Source organism: Antedon mediterranea, chromosome 2, assembly GCF_964355755.1.
Source record: "Antedon mediterranea chromosome 2, ecAntMedi1.1, whole genome shotgun sequence".
NCBI lineage: Eukaryota > Metazoa > Echinodermata > Crinoidea > Comatulida > Antedonidae > Antedon > Antedon mediterranea.
Window position 1 is genome coordinate 324,346 of NC_092671.1, and position 26,922 is coordinate 351,267.

Below are 26,922 nucleotides of genomic sequence, written 5' to 3' on the forward strand. Positions count from 1 at the left end.
TTTTCCATTATTCCTCTAAAATCCTCTTAATTTGAATTGCAAATTTAAATTTGTAAATCCTATACACCCTACTCTAAGTTATTAATATTAATTATTTATAAACTTGAATCATATCGTATTCCCTATCTCACCATGAGCGTGTTTATCTGTAATTTTTGCGTAATTGAACCTGAGAAATGATATTTAATTTATGCTAGACGGAGATTGTGTTTATTGAAGATTAAGTTTATTCATCATAAAATACAGTATAGATTAAAAGTTTCATTTTCTAATTGGTAAACCTAATCCGTATTTCTCTCTTTATGGACTAGACTTACCCATAGTCGTTTTTGTCCCTTTTATGTTTAAATTATTGTCTGGAAAACATAATTAGGCCTATACAGTTGAGTTTCTAAGCTCAAATATTATACGTATTAAAAGCGATATACGCCAACAAATATTTATCTTTTTACTAATATTGAGTACGGTAAAGACACAGTCATTACTTTTTTAAAATTGTCTCTGAATTAGAGTTTTGACCATAATGCGCTTTTTATTTATACTCCGAAGAAAACATGAACCGATTAGGAACGCGAGTTCCACCGTTGATCACATTTTATGTTTTTTATTTACTTCTGATTATTTTATGGAAGTGGGTCCATGTGACGATGCGTATGGTTTCAGGATATAATAATATTTATCCCGTATGGTTGCAAAAATCGACCAAAAGGTCAAAACACGCAATGTCAGTGAAGAGAAATTAACTATTGGTTTCCAAAGGCAATTAGCCTGCAGTAAATAACTTTACCCTGTACCATGAGTCATTATATTCTGCATTTCAACGTAAATTGATTGGTATGTTTCTCAAAAAGGATTTTTTAATCAAAAGATTAAGAATTACATTTGGTTTCGTCTTATTGAATTCTTGACGGTATTTAAAAAGTTTCTTTTAACATTAATGACATGAGTTATCAACTGACAATGGCGTTTGAAAGATTATGATTTCAGGATCAAATATCATTTAATGAGAAATGATGAACAGTTTCCTACACAACTCATGTGAAGTAATCGTGTTAAAGATCAAAATCATTGATTGTCAAATCAATTACAATCTTCAACAACCGTTTAAGATTATCGATACTTATAAATACGAGCATACTGAAACATGACAATTTTTCCTGATTCACATTGTGGCGGTTAAGGCACATTAATTGAATGTGGTCATATTATGTCATCGTAAACATTATAATACATTTGCATCGTTTGAACTTCAATGAGTATACTGACTATATAATGTACACGGTTAGCGTTTCTTTTAAATCTACTAGACCTAGCATGTTGTTTTGAAAGATTATCTTAATTCCTTCGTTACGTCATTGTGAGATATGGCAGTATTTGTTTTCAATTAGGCCTACTGTCAAGTTAGTTAGGTTTTTCCTTTTTTTGTGTTTTGTACTAGGAAATACGGAATATAAAATACATTATTTATCGGCTTATTTCAATCTTACTGAGTTTTAATATCCGGTGGTTGACGTATTCCGTAACCTATATATTTAGCTATACTAATACTTCAGATAGATATCTTTGATATCTTTCTAAATTAGTTGTTCGCGACTGTTCCTTGTTCGACTGTTCCTTGTTCGACTGTTCCTTGTTCGACTGTTCGTTGGTCCTTCTACATTTTGAATCCAAACGTAATCCAGAGCAATCTGCTAGTTTTTGGGCTCCTGAATTAAAACCTAATAATGTTGTGTGGTGGGTGATTTGGTTTCTGTAGTTTTTCCCATAAGGCCGGCCACCTCACACTTTACTATCATGTATGTAATTCCCTAACCCTAACCCTAACCCCGATAACTCCCGTTCAGGTCGGTTAATGTGAATACAAACACTTTAAACCTAAAATTCGTGCCTAAATAACTACAATGTATAAGATGTATCATCCCTTTGAATGTTTTTATGTGTTTCTTTATACCGTTTTAATGTAAAATAGCTGTCCGTTCATGACTAACCGTGTGCATGACTGGTTAGCCTCCCACAGGAATCCATATATCTACCATACCCTGACAAATATAATATTTTTACATAGACGAATTCAGAATTATGTGTTAAAGTACTAAGATGAATAATACGTTTACTTCCATTCGTGATTATTTATTATATTATTATTATTATGAATTATAAAGGTAACATACAACGTTAACGATACTTACATAACGCGCAATGGCGGCATGGCGAAACAAAAATCATAATCACCATAATGTTTAACCTGTCATTCTTATGTCATTATCTTTTGTTCATACTACGGCTTTACTAAATACTATAACTTAGATATTACTTTGATTCGTCGGGCATTCATTATTTCAAATCATGTTCTTGAGAGCAATTAATTTAACATACATATCCAATATATATAAATAATACAAATAAATCAATTAAGAATATTACATTTGTTTTATAGGAATCGCCGGAACTGTGAGCATTGATGCCAATGGTGATAGAGAGGCTGACTATTCCCTTCTGGACATGACTGATGAAGAGAACGGTGAATTCACGGTATAAATGTTATTATTTTGTACAATTTATAGCAAGGGATTCATTCGAATAATTTTACAACAGTCAAAAGTCTTGAATTTGATCAGTACACTTTCCAATGTTTTTTGTCCTGACACGCCATATCAGAGATAAAAGCGGATACAAATCAAATCGGAGGCCTATAAGAAGCTTATATACTAATTTAGAGGTTGTACCATACATTCATCATACCTTAGGTAGGTAATGAAGAGAACAACAAAGCGATAACATTTGGCTAGCGGCAGATTTATTTCCCAAAATACGTCAATGTTTCCATCCTACCAATGCCTCTGAATAAGTCTGACGGTTAGGGAAAAGGAACTTTAATAAAACTTAATTATCGATAACTCGTTGAGTTTTGAGGATGTCATTATTTTACCTTTACACATGTTCTTCCCTTGAGCACATAGATATTATCGTGTGCAATTCGGTACGATCTGACGAAGTTGGTTGATAACAATTTGCTAAAGTTCACTATAGTGATTACCACAGTACATTATTTACGTAATATTAATTACATAATACTGTATTCAATTGTATTACACAAAGCAGCAAGACTTAGGAATTCGCTTCTTGCTTTATATTATTAGATAAGTAATTTAATTAATTAAGAAATGTGAGACATTGCACTTTTGTCAAATAGTTACTATTACTTACACTTAGTCCAGTGAGATTTACCTACATACACTAGCAAACTAAAGTACTTGAACATTAATTGTCCAATTTCAGTGTAGACCAAACTTCGGCAAACTGCAGAGGTCATGCAATATTCTTCTCAAATTGTTTGTGAACTCATTGAATCAATTTATAGTTTTGTGTGTTTATGATTATAATTCTACACTTGAACATTGTGTTTGCAAACTCTAGAAAACTCCAAGTTAGTCAAGAGAAGTTGTTAAAAGTGTGTTAGTGTAGACTAGTAGTTGACTAACTTGTCTCACTAACACACTTTTGGTAAAGTTTGCTGGTGTAGACTACATTAGAAATTAAAGAACTCTCCCTATCAGTGGCAATGTGTGTTAACATAGATTGGGCTCGGCAGTGAATACATGCTTTTTAAATCAAGAACAGATCTCACAGATTCAGAGATCTGATTGGTTGAAAGTTTGTATTGACTTATTGACTGACTAGCCAAACGTTTGCTATTCAACTCGATGTCACTCAAAATCATTGTTGACGTTTATATTTAATGCTCCCCTTTGTTAACTGTGATTTTTGCTGGTCGCCTTCAATATAGTGTAATAAACTGATGATACAGCGAAATGATATTCTTTCAGCGTTCATTGTACGCTGAGTGGATTCGAAATCGATTTAATGTTTCTGATACACCCGAGGGATACTACATACTCTAAAGAATTAACATTAAAATATTTTTATTGTTATAATGAAAGTCGTATGGATTTTAAAACACAGCAGGCTAACATGATGCCGTTGGCGCCATTTTTCTAATTATGTCTCAATTTACCTCATTGGTTTTTTGGTGAATATACTGTTAAGTAATATATCAAGATCTGATTCAGAATTTCAAAACAGTGTTGATGCGTTTTTAATCAGTTTACAAATCACAAACCTGCGATTGCCATTCTGAAAACCGATTTAGATTAAATAAAAATTAGATTATAATGAACACATGGAAATGTGATCGTTAAAATATACGATACACGGATAAAACTCGCATGATGTACAGTATGCATTATTAACTTAGAATGTTTTGTCGTGTTATACTATTTTGTCAAGCCAAAATTGATTGAAATGAGAGATGTTGATCTATAGTGGTATTATCTAACATTGTACGGTACATGAGTTTGGAATCGATTTGTCAGAATTAATACGCTGCCTAGTTAGTGCTTAGTAATGAATAATGCTGTTCTTGTAGTCCATGTTCCACATTAAGTTAGCATTGCACAATTTTTAAAATAATATACCTATAAAGGCTATATATTATAAAACATCGTGTCATGCCTTCTTCGATAAGTTTGGTCCCAAAAACACGATTCATGTTTCTCTTTCCTTCCATGTTTCAGTCTCTTGATATGTTAGGCCTTTACTTTTTAGTCGCGTGGACGCGACTCTATAGTTCACTATGTCGGTCTGTCGGTCTGTCTGTCTGTCGGTCCGGTATCACTATGCGTTTTAGCACGCGACTTATGGCTGTTGGCCTTGTTACATGAAAGGAAACGTTTTCACAACCAAGTTGTATGCATCCATATCTCTTACTATGAAGCCAAGCCTTCAGAAGTAGCTGGCATTGTATTTCTTTTACCTCAAGTTGTTTGTTATTAAGTTATCACACCTTGACAGCCGTCACTAGAATTTGTTTTAATTGTGTCTGTGTCTCTTTTGTTTCAGGTTGTCGGTAACTACTATGGTGCGGATAAATATTATGACGACCTCGGAAATATCAAATGGCCAGGTGGGAAAGCGCCACTAGACATACCAGAATGTGGCAGCTTTGTATGCCCAGTTACTCCTGGTAAGTGGTGCTGCCTTAATATCGAATACATATTTTTTGTATTTGAAACACTTTTGGATTATGCAACCGGTCGCGGGCGACCGGTTGCATTATTTTTTTTCCTATTAGGTTATGGCAGAAACTATAGAGGGCTCGCATATAACATGAATATTCATGATGCATGTCTGAGCTTATGACTTCATACTTGCAAAACACACTGTGGTGCATGTTCGCAGCAAAGAGACTATAGCGCCGCTACTCGGCGTTTTGTAAACATAATGCATATATATATAACTTTAAAAACATTAAACCAGGTCATTTCTTGTCTTAAATGTGCGTTCTATTAATGTGTGCGGCTACATCGTTGGTGACGTTTTTTGCATCAGCTACCCTAGCAGCGTGACGAGAGTCCATTTTCGATTTACCGCGTGAAAACTATTGCCAGGGTTTTCCGGCACATCATGAATATTCATGTCGGGATTCAGGCCCTCTATAGTTTCTGCTTTAACCTAATAGGAAAAAAAAATGCCGAACGGTCAGCGCTTCCGGTGGGACATCTCCTGTGCGCGCGTAAAAGGGGAAAACACCGCTTTACCTTATTACTTTAATAATGACGTTATACACATTTTTTTTCATTGGGGGATTATCAATTATCTATTTCAACTGCCGACTGTTATCATGTGGTATGGTTAAACTAATAAAAGGAATACAGTGTGATTTCAAGGGTACTTAATAACGTTGTTAATATTGTTATATCTGTATAATCATTACGATGTTAAAATATTGATATAACTGGCCTATGATGAAATTGCTGTTGTAATCATCCATATTTTTATATGTTTTAGATGATGGCCTAAAATCGGTGGAAATTGTTCTTATTACAATGTGTGCGTTGTTGCTTATATTTGCAGTTGTTATCACTGTAGTAGTCAGGTAAGTAATCCGCATTGAGGGGGTGGGGGGGGGGGGCAAGTTATTACTGTATCATGTTTTTTATCAGGTTGCACACTAATATTCATGCTATGGTGACCACGCTCAACCAGTGCAGAGAGAATCTTTCTTCTTTTCTCTCACTCGAATTACGACGACTGTTGAATTAACATCAATCTATCCGTACACTTACTTTTGGCTGTGTTCCTACCTTTCAACGGCATGTTTTTAATAAAATTAATAAGACAATTTATGACATTAGACTTTCCGTTAAGACTGATTAAGACGCCTTGTTTCATTTTCTACTGTTATTTTCATCCGGCAATTTTGTTTGAAGTACTTTATCTTTTTCTTTTAATAAAAGTGTAATATACCATGGAATGCATCGTAAAAATGTCTTGTAATGTCATCAATTGTTATTAACTCTGAGTTTTACGGGTATAGATCAATAGTTTGACATTGGAAATCAATTTAATGGCACAATACAGTGCACATCAGTTCTTGTGTTTCTTTTTCTTTTTTTGGTTGATAAGTAAAATCTAAGGCATCATCTCAACAGTCTGATTTGGTTTTGGTTTTTCTACCTTGTCATTTGAGGCCGCGTCGATTTGGGTTATTGTCTCTTGTTTAATTGTTAGGTATATTGTCTCTTATTTAATATATATTGTATTGTAATCTATTTTAAAGTGGTTTTTTTTTTCTATAATTATTTTAATTCCCTGAAATATCATTAAACCGTCCGATGGCTGCAACTAAAGCACTAATACTGTACAGTAATGCATAATATAGTAAATTGTTACTTTGATTATTACAGTATTATTCATTTTCTGATATGGAATAACAGGCAATATAATTATACGCTTCTCAGCAGATTTTATTTTTGGGTACAATATTGTAATGTGCATCATTAATAGACATGATTATACGATTATTCACATGGGACACTGTTGGCTTTTGTTATAACTTAATAACAAATGAAGCTTATGAATGAGGACGGTTCACAGATTAATGTCATTTTTTACCTATTAATTTGATACTAAAGAGTTTGTACTTTTAATGTGGTGAATATATAGAACAAATAAAATGACACACACGTGTCAATATTACGTTTGTCAACATGGATATCTGGTATGAAATAGAGCTAATTTAACGTGTTTGTGCTGATCGTAGCTATAGGCCTACTTTATGGAGGTTGACACTATAAAGCGTGTATTAGTTTCTGTCATGCGCACCAATTTCGCAAACTAAAACGCGTTTTGTGTGGTGGAAGCCGTTTTTAATGGATGCGTTCATATTTCTTTTCTTCTACTCATGGATGTTCACATTATATTTTGATTAAACTGTTTGTATTTTGCGGTGAATCCATGATTTTGCTTTTATTGTACAGACTACGTTACCAATATTACTCCATTAACTTAACCGTGTTGCGTACTAAATTTAACCGGATACACCTTGAAAATATATCACGTTTTCTAAATTACGTACACCGGGGAATTAATATTGTTTATTAGTATTGTTAACGTTATTAATAATAGTTAAGTACAGATTATTGTTTTGCCATGATATAAAAATTACAAGAGCACATGTGATATTAACTATTGATGACATGTATTTTTTTACATCATAAACAATAAACAATACCATATTAGTATCCTCATTATTACCTTTCATTATGTTCAGATTATTATTATTATTATAATCAACGTCATCATTAATATTATCATGAATCATCCATCACATCAGCATGATCTTGGTCGTCGATTTACACTATAGCTACGATGTTACCTTTTCTCCGTGCATGTACACAGATGCCTTTCCATCTACAATGTTACTTTTTTCCGTGGTTGTACACAGATGCCTCTCCATCTGCAATGTTGCCTTTTCTCCGTGGTTGTACACAGATGCCTCTCCATCTACAATGTTGCATTTTCTCCGTGGTTGTACACAGATGCCTCTCCATCTACAATGTTGCATTTTCTCCGTGGTTGTACACAGATGCCTCTCCATCTACAATGTTGCATTTTCTCCGTGGTTATACACAGATGCCTCTCCATCTACAATGTTGCATTTTCTCCGTGGTTGTACACAGATGCCTCTCCATCTACAATGTTGCCTTTTCTCCGTGGTTGTACACAGATGCCTCTCCATCTACAACGTTGCCTTTTCTGCGTGGTTGAACACAGATGCCTCTCCATCTACAATGTTGCATTTTCTCCGTGGTTGTACACAGATGCCTCTCCATCTACAATGTTGCAGTTTATCCGTGGTTGTACACAGATGCCTCTCCATCTACAATGTTGCCTTTTCTCCGTGGTTGTACACAGATGCCTCTCCATCTACAATGTTGCCTTTTCTCCGTGGTTGTACACAGATGCCTCTCCATCTACAATGTTGCCTTTTTTCCGTGGTTGTACACAGATGCCTCTCCATCTACAATGTTGCTTTCTCTCCGTGGTTGTACACAGACGCCTCTCCATCTAAAATGTTGCCTTTTCTCCGTGGTTGTACACAGATGCCTCTCCATCTCAAATGAATACAGTTGGTACCGTACACCATATTACCACACTCGTATTTCGTCTTCATTCCGTTGATCAACATTATGTATGATGATCACAGCCATCATCATCATCATTCCAAACAAGACGTCTGTTGCTATCAAGGTAATTAAACAACCGTGCAAGTACATAGTCAATTGGAAATCAGGCATTTCCGATTTAAACGCCTTCCATACACTCTCTTACTTAGTATACGTCTAGGTAGCATGTGTACGGTAACTCAAGTTCAGTTTATTTTATCTAGGCCTTATATAAAAGCATGTTATTATCCTATTAAGTAAGTTATAAGACGATAGGTAATTTAATAATCGAATGTCTCATTCACATCACGAACATATGGCTTTCAATCAAGTATCATCCACCTTCTGCAACATGCTCGTTATTAACATGGACTTGTTAGCCTACAAGTGCGTTATTTACTTGTATATGAGTTATATACAATATTTATAACGTCGCTTCGGGCAGTGTTCGTTTTACTGTCGTCGAGTGTAGAGAAAACAAGGTAATTCTTCATACAAAGTGTCTATATTGTTCATCTTGTAATTAAAACAACATTTGCTATTATCTCGATCATTTTTAATCGATAGAAAAATGTGGGTCCTAGGGATTAATGCGTACTAACCTCTAAGCTACAATACCAAGTTCACAAAGTGAATTTAACTTATCATATTAACTATTTATGCATGCAAGATGCAACATAAAGATATAATGTAACTAATGATGTTGGTTGTACGTTCTTTACCGTTTTACTGACAGTATTCAATAGAATAACATCTTCACCATCAGCTCCGTTATTGTAATTTGGCGATACAAATATTGCCACTGTCAAACAATATTATTTGTTGATGAACCTTTGAGAAACTAGTTCGCTAGATTTGATAATTTTAGTTTTGATATTTAATTTAGTCCTCTTAATCCGCCGCGCTTTCTACAGAAAGTAAAGATTAGCCTGTTATACATTAGTGAAAACTGATCACGTGGTCGATTCACAAATGAGGCGGAGTGACGATTGTAATTTGTACAACCTACCTGGAACAACTTGAAGTGGCGCGCTAGTCTCAGCAGTAGACCAATGCAAGCAATCACGTAACATTGTAAATGAACCTCGTGGCGGTGTATTACACCAAAGAACGCTCGCTTTAAATGAATACTGTATCAGAAATAAAAAGAAATACTTGCGCGCGAGAGTACGAATTGAATTATTTGTATACCATAATAGTGTCAACAAAGACTGTAATCTAGAGATTATAAAGAATGTTTTGAGATGTTTTTAGTAGAATTATTTTCTACATTTTCTACAATAAAGATTACATTCATGTTTATGATAACATTTTATTCTTCTGGTAATGTTTCTATGTTGTTCTATATTCTATACTGCGTTGTTGGTGTACTTTGACATTAGGACCTAAGTTTCTCGTCAACAATAACTTTGTGCTAGCAATTGAGGGTGCTATACAAAATAGTGGTTTTAGACAATAAGTACAATAAGAATCCATAACTTGAGCTAGAAATAGAACTATACACATTTTCGTCTATTTTATTTTTTTTTAAATACTGTGAATGTCGCCAACAAAGGCATATTACTAGGCCTACTTTTTTAATATATATTGTGAGAATCAAACACAAATATATAGACGAAGTTTACATTTAAAGACACATTTTTCAAAATATATTTAACTTGTTACCTCACCTCGATAGCCATCATGACGTATGTGTACACGGGGTAAACAAATGGCACAATAAGCAAAGACAGTGATATGATGAGGAACACTAATCACTTGAAATACTGACAACTGTTTCTAATTATAAACATAAATGATGGCGCTAATTGCCCCACCTGTAGTAATATGTCTGCAAAATTTACAAGCCTGTTTATTCAACTAGATGTTTCATATCAACTGTTTTTTGCGTTGATATATCCGTCATTTCTATAATCTTGTTTACGTATTTCACTTTACGTTGTGTAACCTTAAAACTGGTTATTCAACCAAATAATTATAAGTAAAACATTTGAATAAAATGTATGTAAATCTGTTTTCACTTTGACCAGCAACGCCCAACAACACTCCGTTGACATGTTACCAGAACCGTTTACACACATTACTTCATAGGTTCCATAGAAGGAAAAACATAACATAGTTCCATGATTATTTTTGTTTTACAAAATGCCGTCTATCAACCTCCTAGTTTACTGAGCAGCAATTCAGAAGCTAATTCATAAACCATGTTAGAAAAAATAATTTTGGGGAATTGGTAATTTGCGTTTTAGTAGCGTTATTAACGCTTTTATTTGGTGTGTTGTGCACAAAAGCCATATTCAAATTCCACAATATTAACTATTTAGCCTACCAATTCTTTTCCAAAACAACAAAGCACATCAATAATGAAAACACTGATTTCATATATTTTACATTGTCGTAAAAACCCTTCCTTTAAATCCTATCAGTCATATACAAATGAGACAGGTCTTATTCCTCTACCCATTTATAATGTTACAGGCATATTCCCAAGTACATTACCAAGCAATCCGATCAACATCAATGTCGGACTGACATGAAAAATGGGCACTCGGGATTTACAGTGCTTTAGAATTGCGAATTAACAAATCCGATACCCACTCTAATTGCAAATTCTAAAAAATATAAATTCATTAGTGTAATTTATTATTTTATTTATTGCTTAAGATATCTAATATATTGTTCTATAGAAGCTATTAAACGCCCACACCTTATCTGTATCAAATATGTTGTTCTCTTTTTTATCAATGTCTGGCGAACATGGGCTGATCTAATCCAAACTCTAAACATATAATAAAATTGATTGTTCATGTTATGCATACAGATAGTACTGCTGACGAGTAGAATTTTCTAATTCAACTCAGGCCATAGTTTTTATCTAATAAATAGTTAAATAAACTTTTGTTCTACACTACTTAATGATATATTTATAATTAATTGTGTACGTTGGTCGATGAACTGCCATGGAGTTTCTAAATGAATTTATGTAGGTGTTAACATTTTGTTGAGACATTAAAATGCAAAATATGATCTGAACATTTTTGGGTACTATTATGTACTGCTTCCATTTTAAATATGTAAATGTACTGTGAAATTTCTAGTAAAGTTTGTAGTTGTGTTATCCAAAAGTTTCAATTAATTAATGTTTAAAGGTAATATGCTTATGGGCCCATGTGATTTTTACAAGTTTTAGCAAGTACCGTATTCCTTAATTGCATATTCGGAATTCAGCTCTACCGAATGTCAAAGAAGTCTGTATCTTTATTTAACTAATTAATAAATGATGGGGTAAATTATTGTGAGGTCTTCTCGTGGGAATCACTTTAATCATTTTATAATATCAAACTCAACACGTTCTATTACCCTTGTGGGATATGCCACCAATGTCCTTGGTTTTTTTTTTAATATAGTGGCATTTTAGGTATTTCCCAGTGGGAAAGAGAAATTATTGTAGTTTGGGGCAAGAATTAGATAGAGACAGTCATCCCTCAAAACGAAAACGAGTTCAATCTCCTCTTTAGTTGTTATTTTTTATTGGTAACGTATACATGCATATGTTTCCATTGGTACTGGTACTGGTACTGGTTCAAATAACCGTCTCACAGAGACATCTGGTAGCCATTGACTTGAAGTTGGCATTTGGATGTGTTACTTTTAAATGTAGGCCTACAGTATGAGAGTGACTACTACCAAATTACACAGTCACAAAACAACTTATAAAACAGTTCATATATACAGTTAAAACATTGCTGGGAATTATAAATTTCTGTTGAAGCAGGCTCTAATGAAGTTGCATCTAGTAAGTTGACTTTGTTGTACAACTCTATCAAGTACTGATGGTATCTTCCGACCTCTTCGTTTACTTTGTGTTGTGTGGAAAGTAAGAATTTTTGTAGGATCTTCATTTTCTTTTCTAATTACATGTCCGATCCAGTTGAATTGTTGCTTGTAGACATATTCTTCTAGCGGTTGACAGCCAGTAATTTTGTAGAGATCGTCATTATCAATTACGTAACGCCAGTCTATATAGTTTTCATCTGTTTCTTCATCTGAGGATATGTCTACATGGTTTGGTGGGCAGACCCTTTGAAAGCCATTCACTAGCATTCTTCTTAGGAAGGTTTTGTATGTTGTGCTAAGTTTGGACATTTCACTTCCTGTTGCCCTCCAAGCATGGCAACCATAGGTGAGTCTACTCCTAACTAGACCATTAAGAAACATCATTCTTGTTTGTAGGTGGATCGTTCTGTTGGTAAGCAATGCCCTATTCTCTGCAAATGCTCCTTTGGCTGAATTGATTCTGTATTTTACTTCTTGATCTCCAATATGAACATCATTGTAGGTAGCCCATACACCAAGGTATCTAAAGTGTGTTACGTTGTTAATGTGTACGCCGCCAATTTGTATGATGCATCTTGGGTATTCTTCAACTTCCTCTTTCCAGTTCCATATAATGGTTTCTGTTTTGGGGGCACTAATTCTTAGGCCAAATTCCAGACAAACTTTATTCAAGATGTTCACAATGGTTTGCAGTTCTTCTTGTGACCAGGAGCTTACAGCAAAGTCGTCAGCATAGCCACTTTCAAAGTCGTCATAGATGCCCCTTGATGGTGCTTTACATCTTTGAGCACGATTTGTAGCTTCAATAGGAATTAGGTATTGTATCATTAGGCCATCCAAACTAGCATCTTTACAGCGTTGTTTGAACACTCTAATAACGTAATCAAAATATTGGTTAAACATGCTGGTACTCTCAATACCACCCTGTCGCACCCCAGAAGATGTTTCGAACTTATCATCACTCGGATCGTCGTCAGCAAGGTATGCTTTCGTTGAGCTGTACAGTGATTGTATAATGTCAATCATAGTAGTAGACTGGTTTAAGTGAAACCTATTACGAACGCTTAGGAAAAGAAGATTACGATTCACATGGTCGAATGCTGCTGTTAAATCAATGAAGCATGTATAGAGTTTGCGATTTGAGCGATACGCAATTTCCTGGATCTGCTTGATTACATATATAGCATCATTGCACCCTCTGTTGGACCTGAATCCAAACTGTGTGCGTAGAAGTTGACTTTCATAAAAGATGGAAAAACGTGAAAGAATGATAACCATAAGTATCTTTGAAAATGTAGACCCAATTGATATTCCTCTATACATTGATGGATCAAGTGGACTGCCTTTTTTTTTCCAAATGGTTGTTAATTTGGACAGTCCCCAATCACTTGGTACTTCTTTCGTTCTCCAAATTTCCTCAAACAGTCTATGTACATGGTCGACGAATACTGGGTTCTCTGTGGCGACTTGCAACATTTCAGAAGCGACATCTAGGGTAGCTTTGCGACCTTTTAGATGTCTGATTGCATCAATAATTTCTTTCTTGGACGGAGGTTCATTGTCCATCTCAAATTCTGGTTGTCTCAGGTTGATAATATATTCTGGAGGTGTGCTAATTTCATCTGGGATTTTAAGGCTAGATTGGTCTGGATTAAAGTGATCTTTAAAGTGTTCACGTAATCCAGGACATTTTATAGGCTTTGGTGCTTTTCTTATAACATCACCGTGCTCCTTAGCTTTTCTCCATAAATCAAATATTTTTCTATTTTGGTGGGCTTCATTTAACTTGCTTGCTTCTTCATACAAATATTCATTCCGTAGTTCCTTCACCCTTATCTTAATTGCTTTCTGCATAGCCTTGATCTCCTCTTCTTTGTAGGTAACTATGCTTTTGTTAATATTCTTTCTTTCTTTTATAAGCTGTTGTAGTCTTTCATCACCATCCCAGGGATGAGCATTTTGGTTTCTTGTTTTCTTCGGGACTTCTTCAACTGCCTTATTTAGCACTGTCATAAGTGTTGTATAGCGCTCAGTTGATGTAGTGGTTGTTGTCTTTTCAGGAGAAGTAATTTTATTAATTTCTTCTTCTATCTTTGTTTTAACATTATTTCTTACTTCTCGATCTTTAAGTTTACTCATGTTGGCTCTCTTGCTCTGTTTTTTCTTTTTATGCTTCTTCCACCTGGCTGCTTTGTTGGCTGGTGTTGTCATATTACTCACAAGGATTCTATGATCCGACGAAAGATAATAGTTGTTATAGACTCTTGTGTCAGTAACATACTTCCTCAACCAGTGATCACATATGTTGTAATCTAGTATTTTCTTTGTAACACCATCGTTGCTATGCCAAGTGATCCGATGAACGTTTGGATGGTCAAACCAGGTGTTCAGTATGCATAGCTTGAAGTCAGAGCAGTAGTTGATGAGTCTTGTGCCATTGTCGTTACTAATGTCATCTGTGTCTTGAAATCTATGTAGGTTTCCATCAAAGAGTGATTTTCTGGTTGTTATTGTTGATGTTGCATTAAAGTCTCCCATCAGTAAGAGTTTTGTGTTGTTCTCGACTCTTGTTACTTTGGAGAGTTTTGCATAGAAAATATCCTTTGATGATTCTGAACCGGATTCCGTAGGAGAGTACGCAGACACAATTCTTAATTTACAATTTTTTATTGTGACGTCTATTGCCATTAGACGTTCATAAACATAATAAACATTAGACACTTTGATATGGGGTGACTGTTTGATGGCAATAGCAACCCCATACATCTTTTTGATTTTCAGTCCAGTCCAGTATACATTGTAGCCCTCATGTGAGATTGCACCGGTACCAATCCGTCTCACTTCCTGCATACACACGATGTCAAGGTTTGCTGCTTTAATTTGAATGAGGGTTTCATGTAGTAAGAAGTCATCTGAGCAGGTATTAACATTAATCTGTCCTGCTCGCCAATGAAAATATTTTGCAGGCTTTTTTTTCCTAACTGCTTCTTGTACTTTCTTGTTTATGTTAGAAAGGTTTTTAGAATCTATATCTTTATTACTCTTTGTGTGAAATTTTGACTTGCGTCCACCACGGGTACCTCTATAATGGAAAATTCCCAAGTCTTTCAAAACACTTCCAACCGCAGTAGTAATTTTTCCAGCATATTGTCTCAGGTTAAGTAGCTTTGAGTAGCTATAGTTATAGGTCAACATAGTTTACTCGTAGCAATGGTAGATTATAATAATAATATCACACCATGGAGTAACCATGATCACGCATACACCGACTCTAGGCCCTGTAAACAAATCTTCTATGCTATGCTGTCCCAAAGTTCTAAGGCAACAATAGGCTTTGCTTCACTGAACACTGCTAAGACAATAGCATGCACACAGCTAGATAGGGCCTAGCTATAGCTATAAAAAAAAATCTTTTCTAAATCCAGTTTAGCTGATAAAAATAAGAAAAAAGAATATACAATACAATAGTTGTAAGTGCTGATAACAATATTGGTAGTAAAATCACTCTCAAAATGTGTACTTAAAACCCAAAAAGCAAGATTTTAAAAGCAGAATGGGAGTAACACTGTCAAGCGCCTCTGGCGTTGTTTTATTTATTTGAAATGTGGCTTATGGAATGCTATTATAGGACGTGTACTGCACTTTCCAAATTGTAGACATAAAAGTTCTCAAGATTAGAATGTTTTTTGGCCAGTAAATAAGTCATTCCTCCTATTATTATGTAAGTTTGTCTACAGGTAGTATAAAGGTATATTTATACTGCAACACGGTTATCGGCTTAAGATTAAAAAACGTCACTCATTCCGTTTCAGTTTTGGTTTGAATGCTTTGACAGAAACTTATTTTACGCGGCTCATTTTATCCATATAGTATCTTGTCTAGTTATGTATATAGTTGTCAAATTGTAAATTAGGTAATATACCTGTAGTGAAAATCCTTCAAATAATACTACACATATTTTGAGATTCACATTTATGCCCACCCAGTAGTTTTCAAAACATTAAAAACAAAATTTAAAATGCTTTTATATGAAAAGGCCAATGTTCGATTTGTTTAAATAATATAAGGTGATCGAACATTGATCTAAGATAAACTTTCTTTTCTTGATAGAATTATTCAAACAAAAAATAAACGAAATGTGATGTAAATTACATGACTTGAACATGAAACCTAAATTGACTTGTACTTGTAATTCAATTCAGCGTGTTATTGGTGACCATAAGTGTCATCGACTATTATACTAAATTATTCCAGCGGTTATGTCGTGAAAGTCAAGTAAGGCCTAAGGTTTCATAACTGATTTTCTGTTTCCGATACTACACTTTTAAGAACGATATACCTTCAAGGAAATTGAACTTTATTCACATTGGAGCAGAGTAGTGTATTCCAAATACTGCCAAATATGTATTCACAACTTGAGTTACTTCAAAGTTGATATTCAGGTCATATATATATCATGTTTTTTTATTTAAAAAAAACTTCTAGAATACAACGATTGATATTATATTTATAGGAATCAATCCACACACTGGGGTGCATCATGAATTAATCCATACACTGGGGTGCATCATGAATCAATTCACACACGCGGGTGCATCATGAATCAATCCATACACTAGGGTGCATCATGAATCAATCCATACACTGGGGTGCATCATGAATCAATCCATACACTAGGGTGCATCATGAATCATTAAATAAATATAAATTTCAATCAATCAATCAATCCATAAACTGGGATGCATCATGAATCAATCCATAAACTTGGGTGCATCATGAATCAATCCATACACTGGGGTGCATCATGAATCAATCCACACACTGGGGTGCATCATGAATCAATCCATACACTGGGGTGCATCATGAATCAATCCATACACTAGGGTGCATCATGAATCAATCCATACACTAGGGTGCATCATGAATCAACCCATACACTGGGGTGCATCATGAATCAATCCATACACTGGGGTGCATCATGAATCAATCCATACACTGGGGTGCATCATGAATCAATCCATACACTGGAGTGCATCATGAATCAATCCACACACTGGGGTGCATCATGAATCAATCCACACACTGGGGTACATCATGAATCAATCCATACACTAGGGTGCATCATGAATCAATCCATACACTGGGGTGCATCATGAATCAATCCATACACTAGGGTGCATCATGAATCATTAAATAAATATAAATTTCAATCAATCAATCAATCCATAAACTGGGGTGCATCCTGAATCAATCCATAAACTGGGGTGCATCATGAATCAATCCATACACTGGGGTGCATCATGAATCAATCCACACACTGGGGTGCATCATGAATCAATCCATACACTAGGGTGCATCATGAATCAATCCATACACTGGGGTGCATCATGAATCAATCCATACACTGGGGTGCATCATGAATCAATCTATACACTAGGGTGCATCATGAATCATTAAATAATTATAAATTTCAATCAATCCATAAACTGGGGTGCATCCTGAATCAATCCATAAACTGGGGTGCATCATGAATCAATCCATACACTGGGGTGCGTCATGAATCAATCCACACACTGGGGTGCATCATGAATCAATCCATACACTAGGGTGCATCATGAATCAATCCATACACTGGGGTGCATCATGAATCAATCCATACACTAGGGTGCATCATGAATCATTAAATAAATATAAATTTCAATCAATCAATCAATCCATAAACTGGGGTGCATCCTGAATCAATCCATAAACTGGGGTGCATCATGAATCAATCCATACACTGGGGTGCATCATGAATCAATCCACACACTGGGGTGCATCATGAATCAATCCATACACTAGGGTGCATCATGAATCAATCCATACACTGGGGTGCATCATGAATCAATCCATACACTGGGGTGCATCATGAATCAATCCATACACTAGGGTACATCATGAATCAATCCATACACTGGGGTGCATCATGAATCAATCCATACACTAGGGTGCATCATGAATCATTAAATAAATATAAATTTCAATCAATCAATCAATCCATAAACTGGGATGCATCATGAATCAATCCATAAACTGGGGTGCATCATGAATCAATCCATACACTGGGGTGCATCATGAATCAATCCATACACTGGGGTGCATCATGAATCAATCCATACACTGGGGTGCATCATGAATGACATCCAGATTAATTGTCACTACACTTGTATCTTGTTTTGTTTTAGTTTGTTAAAAGTTTGCAAGAGAAATATTACAATGACTTTCATGATCAAATAAGTTGTTGATACGAGTAAACTAAGCTTAATTATTGTTTTATTCTTAAGGCGTTATAAATATGAAGCAGAATTAGCAAACATGTCTTGGAAAATTAGGTGGGACGATATTCTCTTTGAGCAGAAAGATAAGAAAAAGATGGGGAGTCGGCTGAGTCTTGCACCTAGCGAACAAAGATCAGTAAGTTATATTTATGTATACACATGTAATTTAAAAGGTATTTTTTTAGAAATGTTAAACCCAATTAAGATAATATATTCAAAAACGTGTAAACTTTGAATAGTATAATGACCTTATTCAATTAGGCTTTATGTAAGTTTTTTAACATATCGAAACTAATTCAATTATCAATCATCTTGCACAGTTTCTAAATTGTATAATCGTTTATTGTTGAGTTCATTATATTATAATCGATGCATCAAAATGTATCGTTGCAATGAATTTGATCAAATTGCGTACACTTTTTGTCTTTTAAGTAAAAATTGTAAATATAAAAATAATTTTTAATAAGTAACTCTATCTGGCAATTCTCGTGTTTCTCCCTAGTGTAAGGAAATTGGATCTAGATTGAGATATATAATCTAGAATGAATTACCGACTCTCTGAAAATCTAACATCAATTGATTCTAAGCATATACTCACATAAATATAATATAAGTGACGCGACCATAATACAGTCTTTTAATTATTGTAATTATATTGAATGAATTTAGATAATTGAAGGATTGATATTTTGGAAGACATACCGTAATTTCATAAACATATGTTACGTATAGCATCCGATTCTGCAGCTGTCACTATATAGAGCCTAACTGACTGTCGCAAGTCATCTAGAAACAAGTCTATCTGTATTAATACACGCTATCTGTCAGGTTCATATCTGCAGACAATGTATAACGTGATATTTATGTTTAGAATGCCTCTTATACATTGGTAAGAGCTATACAGTATGGTTCAAATGTTAATATATTGTTTATATTTTTTATTCATTCACAACATTCAGATAATATATTGCCCAACATCTGTCATCGTTCCTGCCAAATTGTTATTGACTTTTAGTAAAGTTTAATCTAAATGCCAAAGTTATTGCCTGAGTTTATGACTGCACTTTAATTGAATAAGCAATGGTCTCGTAAACTCCAACGCTGTTTCGTAATTTCAATAATAGTAGTAATTCCGTTTGTTAAGACACTGATTGGGAATTCAATGAATTACAAGAAGTAATAATTAAGTAACGTCATGTGTGAAATGGGAAAAGTTTGATAATGTAACAGATTAAGATGAAAACTAACATTGTTTGTTTGTTTCTTTATTTCCATTCACAACAAAATAAAACCATTAACATACATAAATATTCATTACAAAAATGAAAGAATGGAAAGGGGGAATCTCTGAAGCACAGCTTATAAGTAGAAACCCCCTGTTACAAAACAGTTTATAAATAGTAATATGAAAAAAAGGCACAACGGCATAGGCAAACAAAATGTAACTTTTAAGAAAGTTTCTTGTTTTTTTCTTTATCTTAAAAAAAAAAAAGATTTCTCAGAGAGTAAGATGTAATTGTAAAAAGAAAAAAAAAAAAACCTGTTCTAATCAGAGTATTGCAAAAGTAATTTATTTTTGTATTTTATTTTAAAAGTTATAGGATTCTTAAGTAACTTAAGAGTCTCAGGTATATCACGCCAAAGTTCAACCCCTTTACTAACTAAACTTAGGCCTAATGATTTTTGAGTGGTTCTTTTAAATTGTGGGTAGAAATGGTGTTTTTGTCGCGTGTATTTATCGTGGACAGCTGAGCATAAAATGAAATTATTTTGAACAATCACTGGGAGTAAGTTATGAAAAGCTTTATGCATTAGAGAAACGGTATATAGTTTTATTAAATTATAAAGATCAAGAGTTTTAAACAAATTAAAAATTGGTTTACTTGGACTGGTGTATGGGACTTTCATAACAAGTCTGAGTGCCTTTTTTTGTAATATGTATAAACAATTTAAATTAGTTTTAAAGGTATTACCCCAGACTTCACAACAATATGTAAAATAAGGCAAAACTAATGAATTATATAATTTAAATAAAGCTGATGTATTTAGTAAATGTTTTACTTTATAAATAATTCCAATACTTTTAGAAATTTTGGAATGAATATATTCAATATGATACTTCCAATTTAGTTTTCCATCAATAATAACTCCTAAAAACTTTATTTTATTTACCCGTTCAATTGCAACACCACTAATAACTAAATTGGTTGGTTCATAATTGTTTTTGCGACTAAAAACAATATACTTTGTCTTACTATGATTCAACGTCAATTTATTTACCTTAAACCAAGTATCAATTTTTTTTAGCTCATCATTAATAATATTACAGATACATTGCAGGTTCTTACCAGAAAAAAGTATATTTGTATCATCAGCATAAAGCGTGTATTTCAATAGGGAAGAAGCATTACAAATGTCATTAATATATAAAAGGAATAAAGTGGGTCCCAAAATAGACCCCTGTGGGATGCCACATAAAATGTCTGCTAATTCTGAGGTGGTATCACTACGTATTGTCACAAATTGTTTTCTGTTAGAAAGATAATTTTGGATCCATTTATTGGCAATTCCACGAATACCATAAGCTTCAAGTTTTTTTATAAGGATATTGTGGTCGATGGTATCAAACGCCTTTTTTAAGTCAATAAAAATTCCGATTGTATAGTTAGACCTGTCCATCTCTTTAAGTATATACTCGGAAAAGTAAAGCAATGCATGGCTAGTGGACATATTTTTCCTAAAACCAAATTGTCCTGAGTATAAAATATTAAATTTGTCAATAAATTTCAACAGACGGTTGTTAAATAATTTTTCAAAAATTTTAGAAAATTGGGGCAGCAAGGAGATCGGTCTATAATTTGAAAAACTACTTTTATCCCCAGCTTTGAAGATGGGAACAATTTTTGCAATCTTAAGGGTATCTGGGAAAATACCAGTCTCAAGCGAACGATTGAGCTACATTAGTAGCTAGCCTAATAAGAATAAATAATTATTCAAGATTCTGATTTAAAGAACAAACCTAATTGAATGAATACGAGCCAAAACATGCTTGAGTTGGGAAAAGTGATGTTCTCTAATTGAATAAAAGTCTTTTTTTTCTTCTTTTTTTTAAATCAATAAATCAAACTGTGTGACAGGTTAATTCTATTTAAAACTCACTATGCCAACATAAATAACATTTTACCTAATTGAGTTTCAATTCAGAATGTTAAATAATGTGACTTATGAGACAACATTGTCAAGCGTTGTGTTACACACTTCCAAACCTTATCTATGTATACTTTATGTCATCTTTAACAAAATAGTCATTATATTAACTGTACAGAATCTTCATGACCCAACATGGTGTTTCCTTAATAGGAATTGGCCGTAGTAAATTGCCCCATTGTTACCTCTTTTTTTTTTCAATTTAATGTATTATTATTGAAGCAGTATACTAAAACAAGTGAAATAATTGTTAAATCTAGGCATATAAAAAGTACACATAAAGCACACAACATTGTAGAGTGTTACGACACGTGCAAATTACGATATGGTCATTGATTATACGACGACTATAACGAATAAAACGACAAAGTTTATTGGTTATCATTTTGATATTAACTTTTCTATAAAAACCTATTATGGTTGAAATTTGATAATTCGCCAGCATGACGTATCACATAAAACACTCGTAAAAAACTAGAGGTAATTTTAATTTCTTCAATTATTATGATATTAGTTTTAACATATGTTTTGTGTCTGCTTTATTTCATATCTGCATTTTTGTGTACACTTTTTCATTCGTATAGTATTTATACAAGAAAATATAAGCAAGTGTGCTGATTATTAGCAAAGACCTAACACAACAATATTCTAAAATGAGGATATTAACCCATTTAATCATCCCAGTAGCGTTTAGTTTGAGGCAACACAAGTTATTATGTTTCTATTGTAGTATTTATATCTTTATTATCAATATTCATATATTTCATCAGAATGCTGAAGTGTTATTTCTTTTCTTCCTAAGGATACCAGTGTGTGGGGTAACCAGCGACAAATATTTACCGTCATTGGATACTATAAGGTAGGCTACAACAACAACTTCCTATGTTCTAAACGATGCTCTAATCCTAAATACGTAATTAAAGTAAAGTATCACAGATATGTATTTGCAATGTACGTACATACGCAAAAGTATATACTTAATTAATATACATTTCTTTGTTAGTTCTTCTATTGTATTACTAATGATATTTTCGTTTACAGGGGAATATCGTTGCAGTAAAACGAGTGGAAAAGCCTAAAATAGAACTGAATCGAGAAATTCGAACAGAAATGAAGAAAGTAGGTCATCTCAATGCATTGTTCAATTTCACTATGGAGTTATATAACTAACTAACTAACTAAAATCATACTTAAACTTTACGTAGATTATAGAATTATGTTATTTTTATTCGTTACATTTCTATTCAGGATTCGTGTATTTTTTTGTACTATACTATATATATTTATATCTATATGAGAATATTTATTTCTCCTTCAAGCCTTTCTTCTCTTACCATTCGTGTACCTAGTTCAGAATTAAATAGGTCATTAACATTAGTCATTGAATACAAATTATGCTTAAGTTTGCTAATGAAAACTCATCATTCCAACTGTTCGTTAGTTTACCTCTAATAAGACTTTCAAACATCAATAAAACATTTTTAGGACGAAGTAATTCAACATAATGATTTTGCACCGCTAGCACCGTATCAGTCATAGTGTCATTCCACTTGAATATCAATGTACGCCCTACTATTTTCAATTGCCCACAAATACTATTGCCTACATCGCAAATTTAATTAGACTGATTTACGACAAATTGATGAATTTGCAGACTAAATTAATATTAGAGTTGAACCATTTGTAAATGAATTTATCATTAACACAGACAATTTTGTTCGATTTAAACATAAGTGAATGCTTAATTACGATGTTAACACCCCAAAAAGCTTAAAATGTTACTCTACTCGCATTGTAATTCACATTCTGAAAGCATTATTTTAACAGTAACAACCATATAATAACGGTTGACAGGAATCACTACTTTCAGTCCCCAGTCAATCTAATCAGATTTCTAATAATAAACTTTATGTATGACATTGGAAACTGCCTCTAGTTATCAGATAGATAATCAGAAGATCTTGAATTCCAAAACCTATCATCTGAGATTTTATTTATTTTCGATATGCCTTTTTAGTTTTGAATCTTCGTATGTAAATCAAGTTTGTAACGCCTAATTTCTTTTTCAGATGCGGGAAATTCAACACGACCATGTGACGAAATTTGTGGGAGCTTGCATCGACAATCCCAACATTAGCATAATTACGGAATACTGTCCAAAGGGTAGTCTACAGGTAAAACATCCCGTATGCCTTTTTGAATGAAATGGCTTACTCGTAAATGTGTACAGTATATTTAAGATGGAAATAGCGTAGGCCTCCATTTACTTGCCACTAGCGTCTAAGTTAGATCCCTCTGTGTTATGCAAATTACTTCTCCGCTGCAGCGTTTCTGCACATGCTCAGTTTCATTTTCAGGTCAAAATATTATCCACGAATAGTAAAACATGCGTAGGAACCATAAATAGATGACAAAACAATTTTGATTTGATTTATTTCGATACCAAATAAGTACAAAAGTACAAATACAGATAAAATTGAACAAAAACACAGAAGGGTATTTACATCGTGTTTTTCATAAATGAATCAAACTATAAGTCTAGCCTTAAACAAGAAGAAAGGCAGACCCCTGTTTAGATGAGACGTCGATGGTATTACGTTGATTTCTATGTGGTATCCTATTCAAAATAAATACTGTACATGCATCACTGCGTACTTTATTTAATAGCACAGTTATAACTGTAACTGTTAGTCATTAATGCACTCAACTTCACATGTAAAACGGGTTTATCTTAATAACTGTGTTTTAGTTCATTTACTAAAAAAGCAGAGTGGGATAGGTTCTCCAGTGTAATTTACATGATGATACAAAAGAGGAAAACAGAGATCCAAACACCAACAATTGAATACATAAATTGTTGTCTCTCGTTAGTTAGTAAAAATAACCGAGACACAATATGGTAGACATTTAGCACACAATCTTGAATTATACACCATTATACCAACGGTGATTGCAACAACTCCTTTCTAATTCTGGTATTTTTGCGTAAAATAGGCATACATAACGTAAACTTAAAGGGATCTTATCTCAGTAAAAACTCGGATGATTACTTTAAGCTTCCGTACTAAATTGTACATCCAACGAATGTTTAATTAAAGAAGAGCTTTGTAATTGCATTCATATATTGTGTATCCTCTCTTTAATCCTCATTAAATGTCTCGTAATTCTGGTTTACTATTTTAATAATTTATTTATTTTAGATATTTATTGATCTTTATTAAATGTAACCTGTAAATAGTATTTATTTAAATTTAATAAAGATAATTTGAATTAAAAGTTAAACGGCTTGGCATTAAAGGATGAATGATTTACTAGGTATAATTTGCTGATGATTTTAGCGACGTTTTTTTGAAGTCGATGCAAATTTTTAATTAAAAGAAATTGTTCAACCTTTGTTGTATGCATCTTGGCTTGTGGGTAAGGTGTATAACTTCCTGTATTTCTATCTAAACGACAAACAAACATTAATGTAATTAATATGTTTGTAAATTTTGTTGACAGGACATTCTGGAAAATGACACAATTGAGCTGGATGATATGTTCAAGTGTTCTATCATGTACGACATAGTGAAGGTAAATTGTTATACTAATTTATTTTCAGTTAAATTGAACTTGTTAAGACATTTATCACTCGCGCTTTGGCACACTTTGGTATTAACTTTTCAATAAATCAGTTCTTTCTGATCAATGACCCATTACGTATTATGATACTGAATAATTCTCTTATCGTAAATTTCTGCAGAAAGGGAAAAATCTCAAGTCGTTACGTGTCGTTCTCGTTAATTAAGAACAACATATCAAATGTGAACACCCGTCCGCTTATGGCTCAATTGAATATGACATTTCTATTATTTCATAACTGCTTTTACAAATCAAATTAATTGATGAAATCAATCCACTAACCAAACAATCGTGAATTAGAATTTGTTCTGTAATTTAATAAATAAAAATGAATGCCTAGAATATCAATAGATGAGATGTTTAAAAAAAACAATCCTTCCATTGTGACACTGTCACGTATATTACATATAATACAAAAGGTTCACCATAAGCAGTATATGAATATGTTATTGTATGCTCGTATTGTATAGTCTTATACTGTATATCCGTTTGAGATTCGCGACGTGTTTTGTTGCTTAAGTTAAGAAAGTAACATTTTGAAAAGTATCTACTTTAAAGTGGCGTTGTAGGCCTATATATCTTTATGAAATTAAGTTGTAACTTAATGGTATTTTATATTGCAAATGTATGAGTTTTAAAAATGATGTCGTTGACAACTGGTTTAGTTTACCGCTGTAAAGTACTATTATTCAGATGAAGTTTTACAGACAATTGGTAATTATACAACTACTGGCTTTCATGTAACGTAACTTTAATCAAATTATTAGCCGTACAAACTAATCTTACTCATGCTTAAACTAAGCATAGTTGGCCATTGACTCGAATGCGTTATCCGCTTTCACATTTAGGTCTACATAAAACTTGTGAAACAGGCATCATCATTTGTTTTTCTGTAGATAGGCTCAATATATTTATATAGGATTGTGTTCGTTCGTGAACAGAATTAGGGCACATGTTATATATTAGTAAACAGACGTTTACAAGTACATATACACGCATAAAATACAAGTATAACTGCCTGAATACTGTCATCTTCACTATATTCAACTAAATTAATTACATTTTTTATTTATAGTTTTATTAAAAGATATGACAGGACACTATTTAATTGCGTATACTTACATCAATTAAAAGTAAAAAAACTAAACCAAAAATACATAAAACATGAAATATAGATAGATAAATATATTCATGAATGTTTTTAAAAAATATTTTTTAATATACTAAGAAATATTGCATTGCATACCTAATGTTAGATTCAATATTATAAATATCGAATTCGCACCGGTGGAATTCGCTCTCAAAATGCTACTTCAGTTGGTGTAGGCCTATTGTTAAATATCAAAGTTATCCCTTTAGACTGGTCTGGTACAGTTATTCATCATTATCATGATTTTCAACAATCATTTCAATCCAACTTTAATATGTTTCTT

The 26,922-nt window shown here is 33.3% G+C and overlaps 1 protein-coding gene across 4 annotated transcripts in view; it reads left to right on the forward strand.

The window, feature by feature from the left end:
- LOC140039958 (atrial natriuretic peptide receptor 1-like) overlaps window positions 1-26,922 on the forward strand; it is a 207,977-nt gene that overhangs the window by 163,039 nt on the left and 18,016 nt on the right. For all 4 annotated transcript variants that reach the window (XM_072085547.1, XM_072085545.1, XM_072085543.1 and 1 more), the window contains exons 4-11: window positions 2,438-2,532; window positions 4,900-5,023; window positions 5,848-5,935; window positions 18,668-18,797; window positions 22,671-22,727; window positions 22,910-22,987; window positions 23,938-24,042; window positions 25,370-25,441. In XM_072085547.1, coding sequence (XP_071941648.1) covers window positions 2,438-2,532; window positions 4,900-5,023; window positions 5,848-5,935; window positions 18,668-18,797; window positions 22,671-22,727; window positions 22,910-22,987; window positions 23,938-24,042; window positions 25,370-25,441 — 749 coding nt within the window. The remainder of the gene's footprint in view (window positions 1-2,437; window positions 2,533-4,899; window positions 5,024-5,847; window positions 5,936-18,667; window positions 18,798-22,670; window positions 22,728-22,909; window positions 22,988-23,937; window positions 24,043-25,369; window positions 25,442-26,922) is intronic.